At 37.9% G+C, this 21170-nt stretch overlaps 1 protein-coding gene across 2 annotated transcripts in view; it reads left to right on the top strand.

Annotated features, from left to right (window-relative positions):
• LOC150087421 (putative ATP-dependent RNA helicase DDX43) overlaps positions 1–21170 on the top strand; it is a 246754-nt gene that overhangs the window by 27762 nt on the left and 197822 nt on the right. For both annotated transcript variants that reach the window (XM_090372060.1, XM_090372059.1), the window contains exon 2: positions 3895–4106. In XM_090372060.1, coding sequence (XP_090228186.1) covers positions 3925–4106 — 182 coding nt within the window. In that variant the 5' untranslated portion in view covers positions 3895–3924. The remainder of the gene's footprint in view (positions 1–3894; positions 4107–21170) is intronic.

Here is a 21170-nt window from a genome sequence, read left to right as displayed (position 1 = left end):
CGCACAAAACTTCTTGGGCCATGGGGATATTTTTGTGTGCTATTTGGGTGATTCCACCTTGGTCTCGATATTGCAGGAAACACCCACTTTTCATCTCCAGTGACCACTTTTTTTTTTTTAGGAAGTTCAGATCCTGCATAGATTTTTTTTTTTTTTTTTTTTGAAGCAAATTATCTGTGATGGCTTTCCTATAGCCCATTTGATCATATGACTGCAGGCATGGAACGAACTTTGCACACGTGCAGTGCTCTAAATCTTGTCAGGATTGTGTGTACTGAGCCTATAGACCGGTGTTTCCCAACCTTTTTTTACCATTCCCCACCTAAGTCTTTCTAAAATTCTGATGCCCCCTATGTAACATTGGGAAACACCGATATACATATTTTTTATATTCAAAAATTGAATTATTCCCTAAATGAAGCCTAATTACAACTTGTTCAGGACACAAGACTTAGGTTTTAGGAAGAAATCATTAGGAAATTATTAAGAAAAAACAGTAAGTAAATTTTCAAAACTAATAGACAACTAAAATTCAAGTACAAAATAATTTATATGAAAGATTTTTCTATAATATTTTAATTTTTAGTAATTATTATTTAATTGTTTAATAATTTCAACATTCCATGTGAAGTCACTTTTAGATGAGTGCACTAAATTTAGTGAGACCCTTGTGCTTGATGCTTTCCGCAGAGATTTTATATTGGGCTCCAATTTAGTCAGCTTTAGTCTCAAGTCTCCCCGTTTTGTGATATCCAGTCGATTTCTTTTCTTTAGTAACAAATCATTTATGGCACTAAATCCACATTCAGCTAAATATGAAGATGGAAACAGTAACAATAGGTCTCTTGCAAAGTTGGTTGAATTTGGGTATTTAATTTGTTTCATCACAAAGCCATGCCATCGCTCCTTTTATATTGAATAAAGTTTTAACTGACTCATCATTTTGCATTTCTGAGAGTTCTTCTTGGTACTACATTGATACATCAGACAAATCCACTAACATTGGTTGCATCATCCAGGTTGGAAAATCAATTTGTTTTAAAACAGAAAACCTTTCTTTTAAATCAGTGGACAGAAATTTCAGATGATCGACAATAACGAGTACAGCAGTATCAGTCACTTCACATTTTTGCAGCCAACGAAACTATTCAAAATTTTTGTTACAAATATATTTTTGACATAATTCAATAAATATAATGAAACCAAATATCTTTGCTTTTGCATCGACGAGAGTTTTATTTGTTCCTTGAAGTTGTTCAGTTAAGATTTAGTTTTTCAAAGATATCGGCTAAATAACTCACAAATGCTTTGCCATCGACCATTAACAGATGCTTCATTTCAGGTTTGTCACTTAAAAAGTCACTAATAGTATCAAATAGTTCCATCAATCTTTTCAAGCAGTTCCCTTTCGAGAGCCACCTTACTTCAGTGTGAAGTAAAAGTCTCACATGATCTGCATTTTGTTCTTCACAAAAAAGCTTGAAGAGACGCTCACATTTGGCATTAGCTTTAATAGCATTGACACGCTTTATAACTGATTTTAGTACTTCATTAAGAACAGGCGAAATATTTGTAGCTACCAAGTTTTCCCTATGAATAACACAATGCACAAGAAGCATTTCTGGATTCTCATCTTTCATCAATTTTAAGCAGCCATTTTTCTTGCCCATCATATTAGGAGCACCATCTGCAGCACAAGATGTTATATTTTTCATTGGTATATTATTGTCATCTAAGTAATTTTTTAGCTTATTATATATATCTTTGGAGGTAGTGGTGCTCTCTAATGATTTACAGAATAACATTTCTTCAGCAAAATTACCTTTATCAATATATCTTACATAAGTTATCAGTACAGCTTCACTGTCTCTCAAAGTTGATTCATCCATTTGCACCGAGAATTTCTTGTTTTCAGCTTTCCAACAAGTTGTATTTCAATATCTTCACTCATTTCATCTATTCTTCTGCTAACAGTATTGTTATTGAGTGGCATAGCTTTCACGTCTTTATCTTTTTCCAGAACTGTTTTAAGAAATGCTGATATTGATGGTTTGATTAAATTCTCTCCTATAGTATGATTTTTCCCAGATTTAGCAATGAGTAAAGAAATTTCATAACTAGCCTCAAGAGTACGATTGACAGTTTCAGTATGAGCAATAAACAGACTTTAATGTTGCTATTTTTTCAAAATTCTTCTTTAAAGTTTGAAAGTAATTTAAATCAGAATTTACACGAGCATTATGTTTCGCCTTCAAATGTGCCTCAAGATGACCTCGCTTCATTGATTCGTTGGTCAAGCATTGTTGGCATAAAAGACAAAGGTGACCTTTGATTGTGGACAGCGGGTATGAAACCAAATTTTAAGTATTCCTCTGAATACTGACGAACTTTTTTTTTTTTACTTGCACTATTCAGTTTACTGTGCAACTGAAAGAAATAAATATAAGATAAATTAAAAATAAACTATGCATTTAATTTAATTTTATTTGAATATATCAAAATTAATTATTACTATGTTTTTTGAATGAATAAATCACACAAATTACTGAATTCGGGCTATTAAATCTGTGGTCTCTGTGAACAAGCAGATAAGTCTAATTTGTCAAAAATGAGATAAGTGCACTATAATCAAGTATTTATTTACTATTATGTGACATGCAGATATCTTTGTTATTGTAGTTTTAGTGTGAGTAATAAATATTTGTATATTTGAATATATGCATGTTTATATGGGAGTGTGAAGTTTATTTTTCCTCTCCTGCAAATTTGAGTTTTTGGACTTATTTGCTTATTTACTGAAACAACAGAAATATACATATACGACAAATACATACCATTATGTATCACAGTTCTTCATTAATAATAATTCTGTGCACAGACAAAGTAATTTTTTATTTTAATCTGAGATCGCCAAACCTATCCAAATGTATAGTCACGACACCCAAACGAGCATTTGTATGAAAGGAATTACCTATTTCATATAACATGCGGAGTTTGTGGTAGGCTACAGTAGACAACCACTTTGCTTGCGCATGCCATAAGCAATCGTCCAATACAGTACGTACTATTCCTTCACTAGTCATAATAAGCAATACTCTCCGAGCAAACTGTAGTTAATATTACTCCAAACTTTAAAGTGCGGCTCTATAGAAAGTACAACATTTAACGAATGCTTATTTCAAATTGAGATACCAACAATTCTTCTTTTGTACAAGTTAAATCATAGTAGGCAGTTGTTTTAAACTCAAGACGAGCAATTTTTGAATTGTTCCCCCCCACCCACCCGAACAATCAAATTTCCCCCATGTGGGGCATGGGACTAACATTGGGAAACACCGCTATAGACAATCCAACTTCTTGAGCAAACTCAACAACAGTTATCATTTGTTATCAACAGTTATCACTTATCATTTCACATGAGTTCCTTCACTTTCGTAACATTTTTGTCACTTTGTGACTTCAAAGGGCAACCACTGTGTGGTTCATCTTTCAGTGTTTCCTGCCTGTTTTTAAACTGATTAAATCACTCATTAACTGCTGTTTTGTTCAAAGCATCATAAATTTTATTGTATGTTATGCTTGTGATGTATCTACTGTATATCACTTTTCCCAAGTTTAAAGAACTTGATGTTAGCATGCTACTCAAACTCTGACATTCTGTAGTCAGTCGGCTGTAACACACAAATGAATTTGTCAAGCCAATTCCCACATGAAATTGGCTTAACAAAGTCTATGAACTTTTTGGTATGCTAGTGTACTGAACTTTATATATTTTGTGGCTCCTAATTGTTTCATTGCTTTTTTGATTTCAGTTAATATTTAATTTTATAAACTTGTTGAAATTTTTACAAATTAATTTAATTTCTGTCTAATGCGTTAATATTTTTTTATTAGATACTGACTTAATTTAAAAAGAGAAAAACAATGTGGAATTCCAGGAATGAAGAACCCTGTTGGGATGACAATTGGAATGCTGACACCACTCAAAAAGTACACTATAGTAATGATACTGATGCTTGGGATGAAGAACTTGACTCTGCATCACATAATGGCTATTCTTCAAATTCTTGGCAGTCTGGCAGTGGGTACAGTAATGGGTCTAATAGGTATGCAGACTTATTCTTGTCATTATACAGGGTATTCACAAATATTCTTTACAAACTAAAACATTACTGCGCGAATAGGATATATGATACAAACCTTAAACCACTACCAGGTGATAGAAGATAATTTCAATTTTTTATTCACCAACAAGAAAATGTGCATGCTGCAATAGATGGTAGCATAATTGTAATAATCATAATAGAATTTACCAACCAGAAGAAGGCACAGTGCATTCTTTGGTTCAGCAAGATGCAGTCTGCGATAACTGTTATTTATAAATTTCAACACAGTTTAAAAGGTAACCACTGAGTAGACATACATTTCTACAGTGGTACAGAAAATTCATAAAACACCTGTTTGTGCAGTTGTCCTAGACGAGGTGTTGGCCGAAAAAACGTCAACAAGGACACAGTGGAGCTGGTTCAAGGATGTTTCTTGTGAAGATCAGGGAAATTGGCAGTGTGCCAGTTGTAAGCATAACATGTCAGTGTAAACGGTGTATCATGTTATGTTGCTGAGGATAAAACCATACAAGGTACAGCTCATACAGAAGTTACCAATTGATGACAATCAAGAGGATGGAATTTTTGTGGTAAATTCCACCATGATTACAGTTTGCAATTATGCTGCCATCAACTGTCGGTTGCACATTTTCAAGTTGATGAATAAGAACTCAAATAACATATATCACCTGCAAGTGGCTTCTTTCGTGTTTGTGTCATTTATGCTATTCACACAAATAACAGTTTTGTAAAGGTTTGTGGACACCTTTATATGTATGATTCTCACAAATGTATTTAGTTAAACAACATTTAATTACATGTTGACAGCATATATTTTTACTGATGAATTCACTGAAAGGTTTAATTCTACTTGCAGGAGAATTCTATTTGAATGATATTTACTATTTTCATAAAGAAATTAGCATTAGTTCACTCCTCCATTTGTTCCAAATGCCTGTCCAGCTCAGCCTTAAATTTATTTAGGCTATCAACAAAAGATGGAAGTCTTCCACCAATCAACCACCTGCTGGTTAAAGGCAAATTTCTGCACATCTATTCTACAATTATCTTTCCTCAGTTTGAATCTCTGCCCCCTCAGGTTCTTAATTTCAGCAAGAATCCCATCAGCATTCAGCTTGCTCAACCCGTTCAAGGCCTTATACACATCTTATACAGACCTTGCAGATGTCTTCTCTCCAAGCACTGAAATTTGCAGAACTTAAGCCCTTCTTGGTAAGAGCAACCCTTTGTTCACCTCACCAATCTTGTTGCCCTTCTTTGTACTTGTTCTAGCAACTCTATATTCTTCCTAAAATGAGACCTCTAGACCTGTACACAGTACTCCAGGTGTGAACTGACCATCACCTTGTACAACAGGATAATCTCCTCCCTGTCCCTGCTAGCAAAATTCCTATATATCATTGACAAGACTCCATCTGCACTGCTCAGCAAACTTCATATTTGGCTGCACAATTACCCCTAAGTCTTTTTCACTTTACACTTCCCTGAGTGTAGTATGACACAGTTGGTACGTTTCTCTTGGGTTATTGCTACCCATATGCAGTACTTTGCATTTGTCAATGTTAAACTTCAGTTGCCACTTCTCAGCCCATTTGCCCAACTTATCTAGATCCAGTTGGAGTAGCATACTATCTTTACTGTTGTTAACAACCCTGCCAACCTTTGTATCATCTGAAAATTTGGACATTAATCCTGATATATCTTCATCAATATCATTGATGAATACACAAAACAATGGGCCCAGCACTGAACCCTGGAAAACTCCACTAATAACATTTGTCTATGTACAGTGGTTCCATTGATTACCACTCTCTGTCATCTCCCACTCAACCATCCCTTTATCCGATGTAGAAACTTACCCTTAATGTCATACTTCCCATTTGTTCAGCAGTGTTCCATGTGCAACAGTATCAAAAGCTTTCCTGAAATCCAAGTACTGTATGTGACATCAAAATTATTTTTGACATTCAGATCCTTTGTGCCCACATCATAGTATCCAATCAGATTAGTCAGACAACACCTCCCTTTAACAAACCCATGCTGTGTCAACTATTCCTGCAATCTTTTCTAAATGATCCTGCAATGCTTCTTTAACCAGTGACTCCATTATTTTCCCCGGAACACAAGTTCAACTAATAGGTCTATAGTTACTTGTCACCTTTTGAACCCCATTTGTGAATTGGTGGTACATTTGCACACCTTCAGTCCATAGGGACCTCTCCTGAGTCCAAGGAAGCACTCATAATTATGGCTAAGGGTTTGCTTACTTCCTTTGCTGCCTCCTTTAATATAACTGGATAGATCCTGTCCACCCCAGGTGCTTTTCTTAGGTTTAACTTCAACAATTTCTCCTCCAATTTGCTCTCAGTTGTTACAAAATCACTTAGCTCCCTGTTAGAGTTTGATAAACTTCTGGCATTCTCCTCATGTGTGAATGTTGATGCAAAATACTCATTCAGTTTATCAGCTACCCGAGCATGATCATCAATAGTCAACCCATTTATGTTAAGTGGTCAAATCTGATTCATCCCTTTCCTTATAGAGTTTACATAAGTAAAGAAATCTTTGCTGTTTTTCTTTGCATCCTTTGCCAAAGATTTCTCGTAATCTGCCTTTGCTGCCCAACGTCCTTTGTGACTTGAATACAGACAAGGTTATATCTGCCATAGGCTTCTGTGTCACCTGATAATTTATATGCATCCCATACATTTTTCTTCTCTGCCACAAGCCTCGTCCATTTAGGCCTGAATCTTGAACAGTATTTTTAGTTGGAATGAAAAGCCTAGTAGCTTCCAAGATTAAGTCCCTGAAGGCTTCCCATTTAGAATTGAGCATTGGTAACATCATCAGTTGATCCCACTGTACAGAATTTAAAAACTGTCTGAGACTCCCTGTAGTCACATTTGCAAAAGCCCTTTCTTTTAGCCTTGATGGTAGTTACATATCTAAGTAATTCCCATATCAGTACATTGTGATCACTGTCACCCAGTTGTTCCTTTATCTGCAAATCCTTAATGCATGAATAATCACTGCTGATAATCAGATCAAGAGTATTACTCCCTCTGGTGGCACCTCCGTAGCCAGGTGGGAAGGAGCAGCAGTGCGTAGCACACGCTTCTTGATTAGACTGGGATTCGATCCCGTCACCACCAAATACGGAGGATGCGGAAAGGTCAGGGAACGACCACCGCATATTCGCAGAGCAATATGGCCTTAGTTGCTAATGGTCCTAAAAAAAAAAAAAAAAAAAAAACAAATAACAAACAAACTCCTTCTGGTTGCCTCTTGAACATGCTGCTGTAGAAAACAGTTATGCAAAAAAGTCTTGCTAGTGTGTGAGTGACCAACCCACAAGTTCCGGTCAATATCAGGAAAGTTAAAATCCGACATTATAAGACATTCTGATTTATTTGCCCACTCTATTTGTCTGCACAATTGTTCATTATACTCATCAGATTCATTAGGCCTATAACACATACCTACTCTCATTTTTCCTTTCCCTGTGCTTATGTCACACCAAACAGACTCAGCACTGCATTTCCCATCAACATCAATTGGATGGACTTCCTTAGATTTTGTGTTTCTTAGCCAACAGCATAACCCCCCTTCCCCCCCTCCTCTCCTGTACACATTGTACTCCCCAAATTCCAATTCTGCACTTCTTTATCTGTGTGACACCTTGTCTCGGATATCCCAACAATATCTGCCTTTAATGTCTTGACTAGTACTTCAAGCTCAAGGAATTTAATTGAAGAAAATAAATTTTTCTCATATATAGAGAAATCTATCTGAAACATTTGAGATAGATCTCAAATTTTTGAAAATGCTTTTAACAATTTTTGGTTGGTCAAAATGTTTGGCCAATTCCTGAGAACTTTTGTGGTTAAAATTGCCATTAAAATTTGGAAAATTTATTAATTGAATATCAGGAAGCAGTTAATCTTGCTTTTATGTATAAAAATGAGGAATATTATTATTGTTGCTCTCATATTATTTCTCCCTGATTGGGGGATGGGGGCCCAAGTTCCACACTGCCCCCCCCCCCCCCCAACTGGGTTGAGCACTCTGAACTCTGATGGGATCCTTCCACTTGTTCAGATTACGAACCTAAAGAAGCATAAATTCAAATTAAGAAAAGACAGATGTAGAATAGATGTGCGGAAATTTGCCTTTAGCCAGCGGGTGGTTAATTGCTGGAACAAACTTCTATCTGTCGTTGTGGAAGTTGATAGGTTGAATAAATTTAAGGAGGAACTGGACAGGCATTTGGGGGCAATGGTGTGATTTTTTTTTTTTTTTTTGGCTGATGCTGCATAAGCTCATACACTTGCTTTCTTGCATCACATGCCACCACCACCACTACAACTACTACTACTACTATTGACAGGCACTTCTACCAAGTATGCAGTGTGGTTATCATGTCTGGTGTTACTGTCAAGAAACTCTCTTACTCTACTACAGGTGTTCAGGATTGTAGTTTTCTGGAGTCCCATGTATATGTTCACTGGGAGATCTATTGCTACTAATCTGTTATGTAGGTTCTTTGGCACCATACTGGTGTTTGACACGATGATAGGGATGCTTGTTGCTTACACCACATTTCTTTGATCTCCTGTCTTAGGTTCATGTACTTCCTGATCTTTTGTTCAGGTTTCCAGTGTTGGGCACCACTATGTCAATCAGATAGGTAGCCTTATCCTTCTTGCCAGACAAGGATTATGTCTGGTCTGTTGTGCGGTATTGTCTTGTCCGTTATTATGGTGCAGTCCCAGTACAGCTTGTGGTTTGGTTTCGAACTTGTAGTACAGTACGCTTTCTTTGAACAACTAGTATTCCGTTGCTAGCTTCTGGTGTATTATCCTGGCCACCTTTTCGTGTCTACGAGTGTATTCAGTCTGGGTGATCACCTTGCATCCTGCAGTGATGTGTTGGATCATTTCTGAAGCCAGATGCCAATGTCTACATGTGTCATCTGACACTCTGGGCTCTTTGGCAATGTATTTTCTCTAGTGTTGATTACCTGCTCTTGGATGGTGAGCATGAATTCTTCATTCTTGGGGAAGTGTCCCTCTCATGAGCCGTGCATTGGAAGCTATTTATTTTATATATGTGATCTTGATGATGGTAAGTGCAGTGTCTACCCTGGAGTGAATTATATTTCTAGCTTCATTTGTGCCGTCTAGGTGGGAGGGGACCCCTTGCTTCGGTTGAGTTGAGTATGCCACTTGTCTATCTTCCTTATGGCCTGGTAGAGTGCTGCCGTGTTTTTCTGGAGGAAATCCTTCAGGTTAGCTATCACTGTTTTCTGTTTCTCGGTGAGGTCTATCAGGCCCCTTCCTCCCTCTTTCTGAGCTGGCTTCAGTCTCTCCACAGCTGACTTCTAGTAGTGTTGGCAGCTCTTGGTCATCGTTATCCTTGTCTTTCTTGTGATATCCTCCATCTCGGTTTTAGTCCAATCTATGATCCTGAAGGAATGTGTTAGCACAGGGACTGCGTAGGTGTTTATGGCTTTAACCGTGTTCCCTCCATTCAGCTTTGCTTTGAGCAGGCTTCTAAGTCTCTAATGGTAATTTTCAGTCAGGCAGGTCTTGCTTTCCTTGTGTTTTAGCTGCTGAGCCTGCACTATCCCTAGGTATATGTCAGTCTTCCCCTCTGTCATGGCTTGGATCTCTTTACCAGTCTGCAGCTGGTAGTTTTGGCATACTAATATCCCTGATGGCTCTTACATTTGTCTAGACCAAATTCCATCCTGATATAGTAGTAGTAGTAGTAGTGGCATGTGATGCAAGAAAGCAAGTGTATGAGCTTATGCAGCATCAGCCAAAAAAAAAAAAAAAAAAAAATCACACCATTCCCTCCAAATGCCTGTCCAGTTCCTCCTCATATTTATTCAACATATCAACTTCCACAACGACAGATGGAAGTTTGTTCCAGCAATTAACTACCCACTGGCTAAAGGCAAATTTCCGCACATCTATTCTACCTCTGTCCTTTCTTAATTTGAATTTATACCCCCTTAGGTTTGTAATCTGAACAACACCCAGGGTCCTGAGCTGGATATCATCATTCTTCTCTTTCTTGGTGATTCCCTTCTACTTTTGACACTCTCTCTCTCTCTCTCTCTCTCTCTCTCTCTCTCTCTCTCTCTCTCTCTCTCTCTCTCTCTCTCTCTCTCTCTCTCAGGGTAACTCGGGAACTTTTTTTTTTCCTGGTGCAGCATAAGCCTCGGCCTTCCTTGCACCATATGGCTATTAATAATAATAAGTGGAAGGAAGGCCTTATACACCTCAATCAGATCACCGCGCAGGTGCCTAGTCTCCAGCCACTGCAATTTGCAGAACTTAAGCCTCTCTTTGTAAGAGGATCCCTTCATTCCTCTCAGCAATCTTGTTGCCCTTCTCTGTACACAATCAAGTAAATCTACATCTTTCCTAAAATGAGGCCTCCAGACCTGTACGCAGTACTCAAGGCGTGGCCTGACCATTGCCTTATACAGAGCGACAATCACCTCCTTCTCCCTGCTAGCAAAATTCCTATATATCATTGACAAAACCCCATGACCTGCCCTGGCAGCCTGTCTGCATTGCTCAGAAAACTTCATATCTGACTGCACAATTACTCCCAGGTCTTTTTCATTTTCTACCACCTTAAGTGTAGTACCACACAGTTGGTACGTTTCTCTGGCGTTACTTCTACCCATATGCAGTACTTTGCATTTGTCAAGGTTAAACTTCAGTTGCCACTTCTTAGCCAATCTGCCCAAATTATCTAGATCCTGTTGCAGTAGCACACTGCCATTACTGTCATTAACAACCCTGCCAACTTTGTATCATCTGCAAACTTCGACATTAAGCCTGATATACCTTCTTCAATATCATTGATAAATATACAAAACAGTGGACCCAACACTGAACCCTGTGGGACTCCACTAATAACATTAGTCCACGAAGAGCAGCACCCATTGATTACCACCCTCTGTCTTCTCCCTCTTAACCATCCTTTTATCCATTGTAGCAACTTACCCTTAATACCATTCTGCTCCAATTTGTACAGTAGTCTTCCATGCGCAACAGTGTCAAAAGCTTTCCTGAAATCCAAATATATGATATCAAAATTATTTTTTGCATCCAGTTCCTTTGTAACCACATCATAATATCCTATCAAATTTGTTAGACAAGACTTTCTCTTAACAAACCCATGCTGTGTCTGAATTGTTGCTGCTGTCTTGTCTAGATGATCCTGCAATGCATCTTTAACCAGTGACTCCATTATTTTCCCTGGAACAGAACTGGTCTGTAATTACTTGTCACCCTTCGATCCCCCTTTGTGAATTGGGGATACATTTACACATCTCCAGTCCATGGGAACCTCCCCTGAGTCCAATGATGCTCTCATAATTATGGCTAAGGGTTTGCTTAGTTGCTTTGCCATCTCCCTTAATATAACTGGATAGTTCCCATCCACCTCAGTTATTACAAAATCTTTAAGTATCCTGCTACAATTTGATAACCTTCTGCCATTTTCAAACCTTAATAATTCCTCATGTGTGAATGTAGATGCAAAATACTCATTCAGTTTGTTTGCTATCTGAGCAGGATCATCAACAGTCGAACCATCGATGTCAAGTGGACCAATCAGATTCATCCCCTTCCTTTTAGAGTTTATATAAGGAAAGAAATCCTTGCTGTTTTTCTTAGCATCTTTTGCCAAGGATTTCTCATAATCTGCCTTCGCCTGCCTAACCTCTTTTGTGACCTGATTACAGACTAGCTTATATCTGCCATAGGCTTCTGAGTCGCTTGATAATTTATATGCATCCCATGCATTCTTCTGTTACGAATCTCATTAGTTCATTAGATAACCATTTTGGCCTAAACCTTGAACAATATTTCTTAATAGGTATGAAACTTTTAGTAGCTTCCACGATTAATTCCTTGAATGCTTCCCACTTAGCATTTACTGTTGGTAACATCTTCAGTTGATCCCACTGTAAAGAATTTGTACATCAGGTGAGAGAGGGTGTACAGGTTTTTCCTTCCTTCTTTGAAGTTATATCCATACTTGTTGCTGTTGAGCGTGGTGGATAGCAGGTTCAGTACTAGACAACCACAGTGGGCTCAGGGCATCTCCCTGAAAGATTCCTCTCCTGGTGGGGATCATTGTGGTTGTGATGTTTTCTACCTTAATGATCATACTCCATTTTCATCATGGATGCTTCAAGGAAATTTGTCACTGTCTGATTGACTTTGTTTTTATTAAAAATAAAGGTGACACCCAGAACACAAGTTAAAATCTGCTTAGCAACTCTCAACTGAGTATCTTACATCTTTCATAAAATAAATAAATAAAACGTTGAATTGTAAAAACATAAAATATATAAATTAATTAAAAAAAAATAATGCATAAAGTTTACGCTAGCAACTCATTCATATATTAAACAGTTGTGTCTATCAAGAACTCTAACATCAAAAACAGACTTTTAAACTTAAAGTATTGTCCAGGTCTTCTTGGTGAAACAAATCTTATTGTCCAGTTTTATCTTCAGACTTGATTGATCTGGGGCACAACTGGGTTCACCTCCAGAATAAGCCTCTTTCTTCGAGCAAAAATTTCTTTTGCAAAGCCCTGGAGTTCTGTAAGATTATTTTCTGTTTGAATTAGCTGTTCCACTGCAGTTGAGGAGAATCCCTGGACGTTATCCCTCAACTTTTCTCTGGATTCATCATATATTGCATAGTCAGAGTAATAGGGACCAGTTCTCCTTTGCTCCACAGAAACAAAGGTCTGACTCTGAAAACTAAATTGAAACAGTTTCTCATTGAGGGCCCCATGTACTGTGACTAGATAGGAGGTTTCCATCGTGAGAGTAAACCACCGGGGGCTCACATCTGGTGAGTATGGGCTTGGTACACCCAGGGTCCTGAGCTGGATATCACCATTCTTCTATTTCTTGGTGATTCCCTTCTACTTCTCTCTCTCTCTCTCTCTCTCTCTCTCTCTCTCTCTCTCTCTCTCTCTCTCTCTCAGGGTAACTCGGGAATTTTTTTTTTTTTTTTTTTCTGGCTGGTGCAGCATAAGCCTCAGGCTTCCTTGCATCATATAGGTAATAATAATTTCGTAACAGATTTTGCCACTGCAAAGATAACATCCAATATGAAGTTTTTCGTGACTAGTCCCTTGTTGGTTGCGTCACATCGTGTTTTCCCTATATGAACTAGCTCATTATAGCAGCGCAGCTTCTCTCTTTTCACATCTATGTCTAAGTTATTTTGGATGCCTAGGATTGCTGCAGGAATCCTCTTCCATATTCTGTAGCATAGTCCCCTATAAACTACAAGGAGGTCCAGTGGAAGAACTCCTGCAGTGACTTGTGTTGCTGCTCTGGAGATTGTTCTGCAGATCCGATGGGTGGCCAGGAGAAGTCCCCGTTGTACAGAGTTCAGCTTCTCTTTAATTTTACACTTAATTGCCCAGTGAAACCACGCCCCTGCAGCGAATGTGACTATGGGGAGGAACACTGCCTTGTAGTAAAGGAGTATTGTGCTTGGAGAGCCCCAAGTCCTGGAGATCCTGACTATTGAGGCTGAGAAGTTTCTTACTTTTATGTTGAGATTCTGACGATGAGGTTGACTTTGTAGATCATCAGTGTCTCTATTAGAAACAATGAGGCATGAATTGAAGGCCTTGCAGTAATCTGTGTAGGCCGTGTACAGGTTGCACCGCTTCTTGTAGGCTTGTCTGTAACTGCGGCATCCATGTTTAATTGTTCCTTGCATCTGTTCTGCTGTTCAGCCGCTATGTTCTGGCTCTCCAAATGGTCTGATATCCTCTTGGTTATGTAGCTGGTCAGTATCTTGTACATTGTTGGAAGACAGGTGATTGGCCTGTATTTTGCCAGGTTTCTTGTATTTTTGTCTTTAGCCTTCCAATATGTGATTCCTTGAGTGAGAAACTTTGAGATTGTCTTGGATGCCTTATCATTCGAGTGAACCACTCTGCTGTGTGTGTGTGTGTGTGTGTGTGTGTGTGTGTGTGTGTGTGTGTGTGTGTGTGTGTGTGTGTGTGTGTGTGTGTGTGTGTGTGTGTGTGTGTGTGTGTGCAGGTGAGCCTCTTGTGCTAGGAATTGTGGGTGTTATGTATTCCTGGGTTTTGCCAGTTGTGGGACTCCCTGATCAACTGTTTTACATCTTCCTCCTGAATCTCCCAAGTACCAGATACCACAAGACACATTTAGAAATCTTGTAGCATCCATGCCTTGCTGGATATGAGCTGTTTTGGTTGCACGTGGAGGACTAACATCATATTAGGTAGGTGGTCATAATGTTTTGGCTCATTGGTATATGACAATGATACTTTACTGTTAAATGCCAGGTTGCAAGATTCGTGTGCTAAAAAAATATTATTAATATAAAAAGCAGCAGATTACCGCCTGCAGATTTTATAAGCAGAAACCTCATGTGTCATAACAGAAACCTTTGGTCAGGAGCCTTGCCTTAAATATTTGTGACCACAAAGTGAGAGCAAGACTATTACAGTAGAAGATAATGAAGGAAACTTGAGTCATACAACATAGCATAGATAACAATATGAATTGAAATAGTAAAGTTAATTAACCCCCTTCTGCTTTACCTTGTATTTCAAAAACTGTTCCAGAATTAAAGTCAGAATTGACTCCTCCCTCAAGTTGCCATTTGTATGTACAGGTAACCCTTGTATAACACTACTTCTACAACATGGTTTAGCTCTAACACAGTTTGAAAATTGCAGCAATCCTTGCACAACACAGTACTTATATAACACGGTTTGAGAACTGCAGGAAATCTTGCATAACACGGTATTTTTGAGCTTTTGTACTGGAAAACCTTGCTATTATGTTAGATGTAATTTTCGAACGTTTCCATTCCCTTTTGTGAATCCCCGCTTTTGACTCGCTAGTCATTATTGACTTTGTGATATTTTGTCAAAGCACATTTCTGGGAGTCATGACCATAAAACAATTTGCAGTTTCCAGTTTATTGGTCTTTTCTGTTAGTGTAATCAATTATAAACGGGTAGTAAACTTGACCTTTGTGCATTTGCTATAGTACCAACAGCTGGAATTCTGTGGGTTTTCATGTTATTGTGGTGCAATGTGTTACCCCATCTATGAAATATTTAAGCATATAAAAAACATTTTTAAAATTTTACAATAAAAAAAAAGTCAGCGAATAGAAATATCAATTAGTTAGTATGTACATATTACAGTACATATTAATTAAGCCATGTACATAAGCATAAATTTATTTTGATAACTGCAGAATTCTTCCGTTTTTCACATATCATTTAACTTCGTTAATTGGTAAGATAATAAAGTTAAATTTGTGCTTTATATCTAAGCAGAGGTCCACTGTATTTTGTTGGGAGATCCCTGGGTTAGGTTCTGTGCTATTGAACTTTTGCTTGTGTAAGACCATTGTGACTTCGAAGTGTCCAGAAGGTACACCAAATCTAGATGCTGCAGGAGAGATTGTGCTTAGCAGCGATGAAGAGGAAGAAAATTAAATGTGTACATTATCTGACATATAAGTATCACAGTTTGTAGGGTAAGATGTTTGTTCAGTTATTACTATTTACTATATAAAATTAAAATAAAGTTATTACTACTATAAAAATCAAGTTTCCAATAGTTATTTAAAAAAAAAAATGTATTTTTAACTTTTGGAACATAACCCCCCCCCCTTTTTTTTTACTGATTCTTACTCCCAAATAACACTGTTTCGCAATGCACAAGATTTTGTAGGAACCAAACTACCGTGTTATACGAAGGTTACCTGTAGTAACATACAGATAGCAGCAACTTGAGTAATGACATGCAGATCCATGAGGATAACAGCAAGAAAAACAAGCAACCAATTACAACTGAACTACTGGTGCCTCCGTAGCCAGGTGGGAAGGAGCAGCAGTGCGTAGCACACGCTTCTTGATTAGACCGGGGTTCGAGCCCGTCACCACCAAATACGGAGGATGTGGAAAGGTTAAGGAATGACCACCGCATATCCTGGAGCAATATGGCCTTAGTTGCTAATGCTCCTAAAAACCAAAGAACAACAACAACAACTGAACTAACAAAGCCTATATTAGGCCCACAATTAATGCAGATATAATAACCAACAAAAGAACAGAAACCTTTAATTTTCTGTTCAACCCCAGGGCACACATCTTGAGCAGGGTCTCGGCACAACCAGGATCCTGAGTTTGATATCATCATTCTTCTCTTTCTTGATGGTTCTCTTCTACTTCTCTCTCTCTCTATACAAGTTACAATCATACTTGTATGATGGCAACAATAATTTATCTTCTACTGGACCAGATTTAATGAAATTTTGTACAGAGCTTCATCTTAGCTCTATACTAGAGGAAAAACTTTCAAACCGCAGAAAATTACAGTAGTTTTTCCAGGACAGTGGAAAATATGAACATGTGATCAAGGAAATTTTCTCTCGTCATAAACAGGATAATGTGGATGCATAGCACATCGCTGGAAAGGTAAGGAATTTAGAAACAGAAATATTAAGGTTTTAAGATTAAAAAAAAAAAAAACAACTTTTGTGAAACTGGGAAATGCGTTAATTTGAAAATGCATCTGGTTTCAAGTCACCTGGTATTTTCAGATTGAATGCGAGGCGCCACAGATTGGAGTCGCTGTTCCAGCACAAACCGCAGATGCTAGATGGGATTGATGTACGGGGAATTTGGAAGCCAGGGCAATACCTGGAAGTCTTCCTCGTGTTCCGCGAACCAATCTCGAACAATCTGGGCAGTGTGGCACGGTGCATTATCCTGCTGAAAGATGGCACCGCCAGAAGGAAAGACCGTTGCCATGAAATTGTGACTGAATTGTTTTCATCCCATGGTGCATCCAGAAGGCATCACTTCCCCTGGTAAACGATGCACACTTACCCGGCCATCCACATGGTGCAACAGGAAATGATTCATCGGACTAGACTACCTTCTTCCAATCACTCAAGGTCCAGTTTCGATGCTCGTGTGCACATTGTAGGTGCTGTTGCCGGTGAACCATGGTTAGCAAAGGCACTTGGAGCAGCCTGCAGTTACGCAGCCCCATTTTCAGCAGGGTTCGATTGTGGGCCTCTCCCATCTCTAATTCTCTCACAGTGCCATCTTGTGAGGTGCTCTCGTTCTGGCATTGTCTTGTACCCTTCCCCTATTTCGGGATGGAGCCCTTGTCGTCTATGCCGCTCTAAACCTTTAATCTCTTAGGACAAAAACCCGTACCCTCGGCAACCAGAGGTTGTATAATACCTGGCCGCTGCAGCATTAGGTTGTGTTGTGTATTTTAGGTTGGGTGATCATGGAGTGTCCATCCAGCCCCCGCTTTAACCCCATCCTTACTTCTATCTATTTTCTCTGGTGTGGATTAGAGAATTGGCAGTGAGAACGAGACATGTAATAACACATAACAATATTTATTAAACAAAAAGAAACATGTACACAGCACTTGCATTCTATCTGGTTAATTGTATAAAAGTGACACGTGTCAAATCTAAATTTCAGATCATATTCAGCTCATCTCAAGGACTTGAGTAAAGTTATATGAATCATACAGTCGACTCTTTATAGAGTTCTGCATTCTATCTTATAAACAGAAATCCTCATTCCTTAACTTTGTCGTTTGCATTATTACTCAGGCTGAATAATTATAATGCTCATAAGCACCTTTTGTATTTTGCATATTTCATGAAAAGGGGAAACTTGGGGCAGTTGGTTTTTATGCTTTGTCATCTCTTAGTACTTTTTTTCATCATAGTTAGAAAACTAGCATTTGTCCATATTTTATTATGTTACTCTTTTCTTGGCATTCATTTTGCTAGGAAAACTTTCGGGTACTTGTTTTAGCATTATAGTCATTCCACCTAGGAATGAATTAACAAATAGTTCAAGTAAATCAGGAGGGGAGCATTGAAATTGTATCTGCTAATGTTATTTTTGACATTTTCATTCACACAAATGGAATAGTTTGCTTACCGGTTGAATCACTTTCTCCTAGAATCTGTTAACAGGGTTCCTTCTCTCCAGCAAAATGTGGGTATGGTTCTATCTGATGTCTCAGATCTTTTACTTCTACTTGTTCTTCTTCTTTTACTTTTCTAGCGACTCGCTGCTGACAGTGTCTGCTGATTCTTTCTGCTACACAATTTAAAACTTTTCTGCTGGATAGCAATCGCTTCTCCAGAATCATCTCTCTCTCTCTCTCTCTCTCTCTCTCTCTCTCTCTCTCTCTCTCTCCCCCCCCCCTCCCCCTCCCTCCCTCCCTTTACTTCTCATTTGGGCCCTCAAAATCGCACCTTTGCTCTACTTTTCCAGAGAAGACTCTTCATTGGCTATGCTAAAATAAAGGAATTATTCACTTCCTGCCGATGGTAATAAAGGAAGTCGTAAAAATGGAAGGAAACTTTGTTCTTTGGTTATCTGATTCTATGTCATAGAGACAAAGTTGCCCAAGAATGCACATATTCCCTCCAATGGTACCACCTTTGGTAAGTGTCCCATGGTCATCTGTGCATGTGGGCTCTGCTATGATCGTAAACATCATTTGTTTGCTGTTGTCGTGGGAACCAGGGAATCTTATTTTCCTGCCACCCGTGTTATTAATCCCTATCATATGCAAATGCAAGTTTCTAGTGGTTATTGCAATCGTTGCCCTCTGATTGGCTCTTTTGTATTTCTCTTTTAAGTAGCTCTAATTTCGCCTTCTCCCCCATCGGATGCACAGCAGCGCATGTCCGCAATTGAGGGAGAGGAGTTTCTGCAAAAACTGGAGCATTTGTACCTATTTCCTGCAACCATGGGCTTCTTTCATTACCATCCGGGAGAGCCTTCATTCATCTCGAGCATCAATGAGCTGTGGTCGTCTAACACCTCGCTGGTGGTTCGTGGGTTCCCCCTCCTTGAACCACTTTTGGTAGGTACTAACCAAGGCTGATCGTGAGCACCCTGCCAGCTGTGCTGTTTCAGATATGCCCTGACCCAATCGTCTGGCCATTACAAGTTGGCATTTGCCAAACTCACTTAAGTCCGCTGCCTTTCCCATCTGAAGAAGAAGAGCAACTGATTAACGGAACTCAGTATCAGGTGTTTTTTATCCCGACCCACGCACACGCAGTAGTTCACCTGCATTTGCTTCAATTTGCATAACAACTCACTGGTCATAATGTTTTGGCTCATTGGTGTATAATAGCAATCTAATTTTTACATTTCCACACAAAACTTTGTAAGTACCTTACATTCTTTTATTAAATGGCCCAAATAAATTATAAAAGAAGTGGCAATAAGGTTTTGCAGCCCTGCCTCACTCTGAATTTAACCTCTTTTCTTCTTTTGATCCTTATTGCAAATTTGTCATTTTCGTATAAATTTTTTTCTGCTTAAATGACTATCCTTCATGCTATATTTTTCTAAAAATTAAAAGAACAGGTTTCTAGTTGTTTTGTCTGTCATAATCTTTTTGAAGAACAGCAAATCCTAAATACCGGTTCTTGTTATTTCTCAACTTTTCTGTATTTGTCTGTGTGAAATGGAACCTTGCCATATCCTAGAAGCTGAATGTTCTCCAAGTTATGTAGTATTTAATACCAGACATATTACAGTCTATATCAGTGGTGTCCAGCCTTTTCTCATATAGTTGCCATATTCAAAATTAGATTTGTTTAGTGTGTTACATTTTCCCTATCTTGTTACATGTAAAGGGAAGTTTCTATTTATCTGCTTTTTTTTTTGTTTACCGTTTTTTTTATTTTCAGGCTATATATAAAAAATGCAAATTCCCAACATTTATGTGCAACAGATCTATGTTAGTGATTTATTTTTTATATTTTATTAAAATTATAAAAATATGACTTGTTTTTTTAAAAAAAATACCTTACTTTTTCCTTTAAATACTCACTTTAGAAAATTTACAACCTGAAAAGGATCACTGCTTTTAAATATTAAGGTGAATAATTAAATATAATGATACACCTAAAATTTAAAAAATTCAAAAATTTTATTAAGTACAATATACAATATTTACTGAACAAAACTTAACAATTAATGAGATGATTGAGGCTGGATATTTTGAGAAAACTGTTTAAAATTTGGTTGAAAATTTGTGATGCCAGTTCTTGATGTGGAATGAAGATGTTCATATGTTGTTCTGTTTCTTTTTAAATATTTATTTGATTACATGTGTGAAAAAATCAGCTTGCAAACATACGTTGATCCGAACAAAGTAACCAGTTTCGTGGCATTTTGTTTTATTAGTTGATAATCTTCAGATGGGAGAGCCTTGTAGAATTCAAATAGAGTAGGCCCTCGTTATAATGTGGTTTGCTGTACGCTGATTCGCTGTAAAGCTGTTCTTATATATATTCTGTATATTACCTGTATCTCACTATAATACTGTCACAATTCACTTTAACACTGTTTTACCAGCGTACAGATTGAATTTTCAATTGAATTTTTGGCATGTTTAACTAAAACGTTTCATCTGATTTAGTCGATAGCATGAGAATGAATAGCAAAACAGCATTAAAATGTTTCCTACACAGACTTGAGAAATTTTCCCATGCTTGGTGAAATTCTCTCCCACTTTAATTTAATTGCAGTACAGTGACTTATTTAGTTCCTAGATCAACATTTGAAAAAATTATCAAGTTAAGGAATATGCACTATTGCTTGTAATATTTGCATCATCGTCCGTGTGTGATACAAATGTTGTTAAATGGTAGTAACCAATGTATATTGTTTCTACAAGAACCAAATATATTATTCATTTAATCTCTGAAAGGCAATTAAAGTAATGGTGTGTTGGGAAATCTATTTTCATTTTAATAATAATCCCCCAGATTGCCCTTTTTTACTTGGGAAGTCAAATGTTTATGGCATTTAATAATGAAGAGAAAAACTTACAAGGAACTGTGTAAGAGTTAATCATTCCATTATAAAACTGATTAAGCCACTGTATTTGGTATTATATACAGGTGTGGAAATCCCAATTCAGGAGGG

The sequence above is a fragment of the Mastigoproctus giganteus genome, chromosome 4 (assembly GCF_048544385.1).
Source record: "Mastigoproctus giganteus isolate SK-2022 chromosome 4, ASM4854438v1, whole genome shotgun sequence".
Classification (NCBI taxonomy): domain Eukaryota; kingdom Metazoa; phylum Arthropoda; class Arachnida; order Uropygi; family Thelyphonidae; genus Mastigoproctus; species Mastigoproctus giganteus.
The sequence above is the reverse complement of the archived record's forward strand: the minus strand, read 5'-3'. Positions and strand labels throughout refer to the sequence as shown.